Below are 10,059 nucleotides of genomic sequence, written 5' to 3'. Positions count from 1 at the left end.
TAACATCAATAGATTTAATGTAAAATATCACAGTGAAGAATATAAAATGATCACAAAAAAAGATTACTAAAACTTAACACTCATAGAAATTAAAAAGTTCATTATCACATAACTTCATAGCAGTCTCATGACTCCATTGTAAAAAATAAGTAGATACTTCCTTTAAGAAACTAAAGGCTTATATAAAAAGCCATTTTTTAAAAACATTTATAGAAAAACTTCCTTTAAATATGAGAAAAAAAAAGTATATACATGTAATAACTAAGTGATTCAGCAATTTATGCTGTAACAAAATTTCAATTTCATTTTTAACAATCAATTCAGCTTTTCCCTCTCTCGTCATTTTTTAAAATGTTACTATTTAACAATTTGCAGTTTAAATTTTCAAATGCATGAATTTGAAACTGAAAACTCAATTCGATGAGTTAAGAAAAGCCTTAGAAGGTGGCTTAAATAACAGACAATTTCCACATAAAAAAAACAACTCTGGTTTATAACTATGTAAAATGTAGCTTCTAAATACACTCATAATACTGAGAAACATTGTAATACTAATAATGAGCATCCAACTATTGCATAAATACAAAAGCATTAAAGTCTTCCAATATTTTAACAATAGAAATATTAATACTGATATGAAAACAGATATAGAATATGCATCTATAAAATTGAGCAAAACACAAGAAATTCTATGAAAACAGCAACAAGCATTAACAACAAAGTGTAAACAAATAACTAGCTAATACTATGTGTAATATTAGTTAAATTGTATATAATTATCTCCCTTTAACAAACTGTGTATAATTATCTCCCTTTAACAAAGTCAATTTTCAAAATCTCAAATCAAAAGAAAAGTAGCAGTATGAATGAAAAATACTTACTTTTTAACAACATATATACAATATTTGGACTTAAAATTAACACCAAAAAGTGTTTGATTTAAAATATTAGCAATTCTTCAAAATTTGTATAAAATGGAATGGTCAAGAATATATCACAGACAAGCATAAAGCACAATGATATTGGGTTCAAATCTGGTAAAAATGTAGCATAGGAAAAATCCATAAAAGCATGAAAAGTTAACAGGCAGAAAAAGGAAACAACTCATAATATTCAGAAATGAAAAAAGTTCTAGTACTTTTTAATACTTACAGTTATTAGTAATAAGTTAAAATGCCCTCGCAAATATAGTATGAAAAAAAAATTGAGATACAGGTAAAGCTTAAATTTACTCGTACACTGTTATATTTAAATATGAAATTGTAAGTTTTAGAAAAAAAAAATCAAATATAGGACGACATCCAAATATTAGTTTTATCATAAAATTTTAACAGAATTTCTTATTGCAAATCAAAACATAATATGAAATAACAAACAACAAATGTTATTTAAGAAATCAAAGCATTTATCTAATTGCAATTAAAACATAAGCAAAATTTAATTAATAATTATCTAATATGCTTAATGTTAATTTTTCTTTGCAAATACATATACCTCATTTTCAAATTTTAACTTCCAATGATTGCAATTAAGATCATACTGATTTCTAAATTTACATTTTACAATAAATTAACATGATTGCACTCAATGTAAGACATGAAGGAATTTGCATATGGTAAAATATAAGATCAAAGCGTAATTGTATTTGCGAAAAACTTGAAAAGGAAGAAAACTTAGATTCTGAACAACTTGAAATAGAGATGAATTTTCAACGCTAATCACTCTAAACCCAAGTATGTGTACCTCTAGCAACTATGACCCTCAAATCTAAATCTATTATCACACAAAATTTTATTCAGTTGAAACAACTTAGGTTCAACCATTTTCCATTCATAAAAATAGAAAAAAATTACCGGTATTTAGAATTTTCATTACCTGAGAAAGAAAATGTACTTGTTTCCATGTATAGCAGTTTTTATGGTCTGTCAAATTTTCCTTTTTTCCTATATGTTTAAATTTGTGTATTTGGAATATAACCTCTATGCTTTAAATTGGGGTTTAACATTTAACTTGGAATTTAATGAGTAGTTCAGCTAAACAAAACAAAAAAAATCTGTTAAACAAAAAAAAAAAAAAAAAAAAAAAAATGGTTCCCTGTAAACAATATATGTACATACTGTAGATCTTTCAGAAAATTCCTTGTAGAAAAAGCAAGGACTAGAAAATGTATGTTTTGATTACACATAAAAGCATGAAATTACATTCATTATGGCTTAGTGTTAGGCTTGAAGATTAAGGTACATGTACCACTGATGACAATAATCAATTAAGCCAGAATGATGCAAAAAGTATTTGACCTCATGATACTAACAAGTGCAAGTGAAAGATGACAGTGAACATGAAATATGAAAACTGAAATGCACAGAAGGAAAATAAACATGGTTTGAAAATAACAAGGTTGAGTGGGAAAAAATCAGTCTAAAAAAATTTCAGTCGCACTGATATTCTGTACATGGTAAATTAAAGTATAACATAATAAAAACTTCAAATAATTACTTTTTGAATGTCTGTTCATAAGAATCTATGCAGTTACTGGTGTAATTTCAGGTAGTTTTTCTGGTGACTTGAAAGAAGTTGTTCCACGTAACTTCAGGTCTTTGTTTAATTTATTATATGGGTGCAGAGACGTTGACTTGGCCCTTGGTATAGCATATCGAACAGATGTGAAGTTTTCCTGGGACGGTTTCAGATACGAATTACTGTATGTTGACAAGAAATCTCCTTTAGTTTCATCAGCAATTTGTGATTCCCATTTCTTCTTCATAGAATCTAGCAACCCAAAGTTTGTAGGTCTACCTAAAATTACAAAAAGGATAAACATAGTTAATCTTCTCTCTAACTAACTACCCATATGCTAACAGAATATTTAACTAAACATATCCTTTTCTTTTTAGTTTAATAATTCAATGAATGAAATCTTTAAATTCCAACGGCCAATTACATGGTTATACATGGGAAGTCTTTACACACTCATTAAAATATAAAATGTATCTTATTTTACAGTTTAAAGTTAGAAAGTAAAACATATATTACTAAAAATATACAACAATAATTTTTATATTTAAACATTGGTAAATTACATGTACTTCTGAGTAAGAAACAGTGAAAACTAAGTAAAATGTCTAAAACTATGAGACATTACAGTAGCTTATACATCTTCAATGTTTACCAGTTTAGTTTAAATGTACTGTGTTGCAATCAGACAATGAAGTGTTATATACATGTAGATTCTCCTTCATTTAAAGTTGTTTAGATTTTTTTCTACATGAGATGGTAAAATTTATATTTTCAACATATAATAAGGGAGCATGTCAAAACTTAATTTTACCATAGACATTGAAGTAATTGTTTAAATCAGGAAAAGTTTTGAGGAGAATCAATTTCTCCCATAGAAAACTTGAAAAATGTCAAACGACAAACATATCTAGCAGAAGTTTAATTACTGTCCAGTGGTTAAAAAAACACATGCATTTTTAATCACTGGCTTAGCATGGCAGAAACCAGCTTACATTGGCTTCTCAATATGTTTACTGATATCACATGTATATTAAACTAAAAGTACATGTACATGTAAAATGTATTGCACTACTTAACAACATGTACTTCAAAAACTTTATGAGTATCTTCTGCTTTCAATTTTTTTCTTCAATGAAAGTACTGATACATGTATTTCTATAAAATTAACTTCTGGCCTGGGTTTCATTAAAAGCCTCAAGTTAAGAAATTCCTAAAATGTTAAATTTCAAGTGAGCTGGTTGGTTGAAATGTTTTGAAGAAAATATCTATTTGAGATTTTATTTATGAAATCAGGCACTGTTCATTAAATTATATATATGTACATGTACCAGTATATTCTTTCTACTTGTTACCAACAGTGCATGCCACATTGTTCAAGAAGAAAAATTGTAAAAAATGATGGTTTACCTTGCAGAGGAAAGTCTGATTTTTCAGGAGCCCATGCTAACTGGTGACCATTCCAGTCCCTCAAATCAGACACAGTGTTCTCTCTCCATCTACCATTATAGTTTTCATCATACCATGACACCATATTATTTGAGTATCGATTGCCATGATGATGGAACAAATTTTCTGGTCCAATACCATCATTATTAATAAGAGCCTTTCTCCTTACGATAACATCTGGTCTGTGTCCAGTGAAGTTACGAAAGTCTATTCTGTGAGTGCTGTTGTGTTTACAATCACCTCTTAAGAACTAAAATAAAAAAATATACACTTGACATAATTCACACAACAGTCCAGACAGAAAATATCACACAAGCCTAACATGGACACTGGGCACTGTGAACCTACACTACAACATAACCCCTATTAATGGATTCTTTATACATTGTAGTTGCAAAAAAAACAATGATTGAAGATTTTGTGTGTGTAAATAGAACTTTATTTTTTATAGTTAAACACGAAGCTGGTCAAAGCAAGCAGATATAATGAGGGGTGGAGAACACTGACATAACAAACTTATATGTATTGTATTGTTATTTTATTGTTCATATACTGCTGTACCCTCTTTCTGATGTATACCTAGTTGCGATGTATTATTAATATCCCTTTATGTACGGAACTGACTGCACATGCTTGGGTCAGAGGTTGCCGACACTGAACCCGGCCTGTTTCATGAAAACAACAAAGATCAGATTGCCGGTATTCCAGGAAATTTTCAAGTTTTAAGCTCAACATAGAGTATTTCCAACTTTTCCAAAACCTCTGTATGCCATATTATTTAATCCCTTTTAGAAATGTAGAAAATACGCACGAAACCAATCAATCGATATTGATTTATCGTTTGCCATTTGCAAAGCTTCCCAAACAACAATCATGTGACCAAAATATGTCATGTGTCATATGAATTAACTATGGAAAGCCAGATTAACAAAAAATGAACATTTTCTGAGGACTTGACAAATTAAAATATCAAATATATTTTCCCTCTTCATAAAAAAATTCTGCTTAGAAAAATTCAATGGAAATTAATAGTTTAAGCAGTATTGGACACTTGAAAATTTTCCCAATGAACAAATTTAAGCTAATTCAGGATATTTTTTTTTATTTACAGATATATAAAAAAAAAATGAAGAAAAAACAGTATCACCCTTATGCTTAGAAATCTGCCTTTAATGCAGTACAGAATGGATGTTTTTTGTTTTACAGTTTTTTTTATTTTTTTTGCTGCTGTTGATTTTATCAAAGTTGTTCAAATGTATAAATGATTTAATTTTCTAAGTAAGAATTAATTTAAATGAAAAATAAGTTGTACAAAAATGGTATATGAAATACTTATATAAGAATATTTAAATATTTATCAATAAAAAATTAGCAAGTTTCAATAATCTAATGATTGTGATCACCTAGTATATCAATTTTAAGTAATCTAAAATATTCTAAATGATTTCAATTCTTAATCAATTTCAATCAAATAATTATTTGAATAGGAATTGAAATAATATAAACATTATTTTGAAATAATTTGCCTTAAAAAATCAAGTGTTTAAATTCTCACATATAAATATCTCTCTTTAAATAGACTAAAAAATAGATTCTATGAAGTTATTTTTTCCAGTACTATATCTTTTTTTTTAGGCAATACTAGCATATTTCTATTTACTTAGTGGAAATGTATTGTATACAATATGGCTCCCCATACTGGTTTAATCTCTGAAACGGAAATGCAGGGATTTGGGGTACGACAACAATAAATGAATAATGGCGGTTGATTGACATTTGATTTTCAGTCACTGGTGTAATAAAGACATGCACATAACAAAATTTACAGTAGTGGAAAGTAGAATGTCCAAATTTTATTTTTATAATTAATATTAGCATCGTCTGGTCAAATTATTAACTCATTCGGAAGAATATTATTTTGACCAAGGGAATGGGGGTACCCCAGTATACTTGTACGATACATGACATGTTGATAAAAATGGGAAGTGATAGCAGGCTTCAAAGGGAGGTAATCTGGTTTCAAATTGCAGCCACTGCATGAGTGAGGCTTTATCTTTTGGGGATTCAGTGTCGACAGCTAATTTCTTATTAGTTGCCAAATTTGAATGGCAAAATCAGAAAATAGCTTCGCACACTGAAATTCTGAATCCTAAATTGGCCAAAAGAGATTATAGAATGTCAGTAAAAAAACTTACTGTATGTCTGTCTTCACTCCAGTTTCCTATTAAAACACCTGGTGCAAACTTCTGTTCTATCCTCCATCCTGGCATGGACCATTTCATGGGATCACCTTGTGCCATTGTTGATATTTCGTGGGCTCCCTACAAAAAGTCGATTACTTTCCTCGCTTAGCCGAATAACACCCAAAATAAACTTAAAATTAATGCGCTCTAAAATCTTACTGTACAAAGGAAATAGTTTTCCTTACTGAATAATAGAAATGACCTTTTATATTTTACAAATATAACAAATAAAGAATTAAAATCTTTTTTAGATGTTTGCCTCATATCTTATTTACAAACTCAAATACAATACTGTACTATTTTACGTTGCGCTTTTGTTTGTTGCTATGTTTTAACGTAATATCCGAATCACATGGGAACGCTATGTGAGACATTCCGCGTGTCTTAAGAAAATAACCGTTATATTTAAGATATTCTCGTGACTCGTCTATGATTACTTGCTCGCCTTTCAAGGATTGAAAATTTCTAGATAATGTTTCACAGTTTACATGAGACCTACCACAAGTAACGAGAAGAATAAAGTTGCGTCATTCAGGCACAAATTTGACGGACTTGGATTGAAAAAAAAATATATATTTATATAACAAAATGTACGCATTAACTGTACCTTTGAATGCATTTATTTATCAACCTATACTCAACTGAATTTATGATCTTAGAGTAAAGTCATTTCTAAGATGTGTGTATCCGCTATAAGAGAGCGCTTATTTTGTTACTGTTCATGTTTTGCTGGGCATATTACACATAAAACGCTAAAGGTCCGTACACTTAACAGATAAGTAACAAAGTCGAATAAAACTGTGTGACTTCGTCGGAATGCTACTCCTATACCAATGCTATGATTTAAGCTTGTAAATTAATTGTCATTTATCATGTTTTTTTCTACGTCAACTTGGTGCCAAATGAACGCGCTCCTGGTTCAACAACCCCGTGGCAAAGGGATTAAAAATGTAAGACATTCATGTTTCAGAGAATTTACAGATACAGGACATCGCCAATGCACAATTCCTATTGAATATGAATATAACAAGAATAGGTATGGTGTATATGTCAAAGAGACAACGACACCACCAGGATGAAAAACTGTCAGCTCAAGACCATTCATGGGTTTTCAATATGCGACGAGGAAATCTTCACACCACAGGGCAAGCTGCAGCTGATACGAAAACAAAAGTATACACAGTTATAGCGAAATAGTTGCCCCTATAGACTCTAGCAACATAAAAGTACAAGTAAACTTAAAGTGAAAATGAAACAATAAATACCATACAGAGGCCAGAAATTCTTGACTTGGGACAGGCGTTGGAGTTGTCGGTGTGATGAAAACTCTCCCCTCTAAATCTCGCCAGTGTGGAGAAAAAACATATTACGCAATTAAACACACCTATAAAAATCATTTTTAAAAGGGCCTGAGTCCATTGTTAAAACAAAAATAAAGAAACTAATTACACGTTACTCAAATGAACAAACACAGAACTACTATAGGAGTTAACCGACACACCAGCACCAGACCAGTTTGAACCCACAATATGTTATGTCCTCATGGTATGTTAAATCAATCCCAATTCTGCACATGCGCGGTTGAGAACCATAGTACATCATAAGTCTTACAACAAAGACACAACCCATGTCATGCCGAAAACCGCTTTTAAACATTATGTCTTAGTTGCTATGTAAAGACCTTATGAACAAATGAATGTTAATATCAAACCAGTGCAATCTTTAACGAATTGACAACAATATCTTATGAATTTTATGAGCCTAATCATTATAAAATTTGATTCTTGTGTGGTGTGTGTATGTGTGTGTGTGTGTGTGTGTTTTATTATTATTTTTTGGGGGGGATGGGGGTAAGTTATAATTTCGTCTAAAATGACAAACTTTATGTATTTTTATTTTTTATTTAAAATTCACAATTTTAAAAATTTTCTTTTCTCCGGTCTTGATGACAATGCAGACAAAAGTAACTCGTCTATTAAATGAACATATTGGCGATAAAACATGAAAAATCTCATGCTGAATTGGTGATATCTTTCATATGAATTCACGCGTTTCCATCTTTTGACAAATTAAGGAGATTAATGGGAACACATTTTAATGTGAAAGTCATCAGAAAAAAATGTATTTGTTTTCTCGTCTAGATATAAAAAATTATCTTGTTGTTATGGCAAACGAGTGAATGACGAAATCTATAAAGGAATTAGAAATTAGAAATAAAAATCGTCGTGAGATAACGAACAATGTGACAATTCAATGACGAAGAAGGGTTTGAAAAAGGCACGCAGTGTCTCCCCGTACGCAACAATAAAATTCTAAAATTTTATTGGTCAAGAATACTTTGTTTTTTGATCTGACGATATCATCTAGTTAAAATCTACTGGACCGAATGAATTTTGCCGCGTATTTGGATGGGTCTGGAATATGACATTTGAAAATTGCAATAAGATTTCATCAAGGAATGTGTGTCAGAATATTGTACATTTACATGTCAGACAGAAGGGGATACGTCCGAATTCGCTGGTGGCTATTAGTTTCTTTGTTCCTTTCATCTGTTGCCATATTCCCCTTAAGAACAGTCTACTCAAATGTAATATACATACAGGCTTCTGTTTCAATCAGAGAGTCTCGCCTGTCGCGGATGTACACACTCCATGAAATTGTACATTTAATAAGAAAATGCTCTTGACCAACGAAAATGCTGTATTTCAGTTGTGTACGAGGAGTGTCTGAGGCTCCAAGTACACAAGAAAAGGTAAAGTCGTCATCAGTGAATGTATTAGACGTCCCTGTTGTCATCATGGAGTATATTTGAAGTCCCTGTCACCCTGGATGAAGATTTAATTTGGTTTTAATTCCTATGACAAGAAGACGAACACATTCATGAATTAACTGTTTTAACTCTACAACTTAACAGAGTTCACCAAGTTAATAAAAATATAATGATGCTATAAGCGGTTATTTGGTTAACAAATATATTTCTTAATTTAAAAAAAAAAGGCAGTCGAAAACAACTACTGATGTGAAGATGGGAGCCTACTTCTGTTTATTATTTGTGTACTTCGCAATCCTGATATATTTCGTTTTTCGAATATGAACGAATTCAGTATTATTTAAGAAACCGACTTGCATTCTATTTGAATTTATAATCAACATCCTCTAGCAAAAGCGGATCAAGATTCCAGGTTATTACCAGAAACCACCGAACTTGACAGATTTTACTCACTTGCAACATGGCGCTGGTGGTGGTGGTGGAAGAGCAGGACATTCTTACCCTTCCAGAGTACCTGGTATCACCCGGCCCTGTTTTTTGTGGGAGTTCTTTTGCAAATGTTTTAGATTTTTGTGTGTTCTTTTCATCAGTTTTATATACGTATGTAGTTGTACTTTATTCTGTTATCGACATTGCGTGTGTAGATCGTCTCTGTTTTCTGTTTTCATGTTTTTGTCATTTACATGGATTTTGATTTCTTTAACATTTTCTTTGTCGGTATTTGCAAAAAAAAAACACCAAAAAATAACAACAATAGGAGCTAGGGCGTTGTTTTGGGTTAAAATGGGTGAAAGAACACACCCTTAATTCGACTATCCCTTCACTACTATGAGTTCGTTAGAAACATTAAAGTCACATTTCCATCGTAGAAAAAGGTCATTATTTTTCCTGAAGTACACGATGGGTTACGTGAATGGTCAAATATGTTTTCTATGTCCTATTTTTACATGTTTTATTATATTTTGTCTCCTTCATGACAGAATTACACACTTCTATAAACACGATATGAGGAGTGTTTTATAGCGGTATAAAACCCCGCGTATGTCACTCGCATACCTAGAACAATCAGTGGAAGGACTGCAC

The 10,059-nt window shown here is 30.9% G+C and overlaps 1 protein-coding gene across 1 annotated transcript; it reads right to left on the bottom strand.

The window, feature by feature from the left end:
• LOC148602018 (cilia- and flagella-associated protein 107-like) lies at positions 1-6,347 on the bottom strand. The gene is made up of 3 exons (XM_088555782.1): positions 6,159-6,347; positions 3,925-4,213; positions 1-2,796 (listed from the first exon to the last, which is right to left on the bottom strand). Exons 1-3 carry the CDS (start codon positions 6,261-6,263, stop codon positions 2,522-2,524), a joined length of 669 nt encoding a protein of 222 aa, XP_088411908.1. The 5' UTR covers positions 6,264-6,347; the 3' UTR covers positions 1-2,521.
• Positions 6,348-10,059: the final 3,712 nt, after the last annotated feature.

This window comes from Perna viridis, chromosome 12 (genome assembly GCF_037379345.1).
Source record: "Perna viridis isolate PV_CMFRI_1.1 ecotype Kerala chromosome 12, ASM3737934v1, whole genome shotgun sequence".
Taxonomy (NCBI): Eukaryota; Metazoa; Mollusca; class Bivalvia; order Mytilida; family Mytilidae; genus Perna; species Perna viridis.
This window is presented reverse-complemented; position numbering and strand designations above follow the sequence as displayed.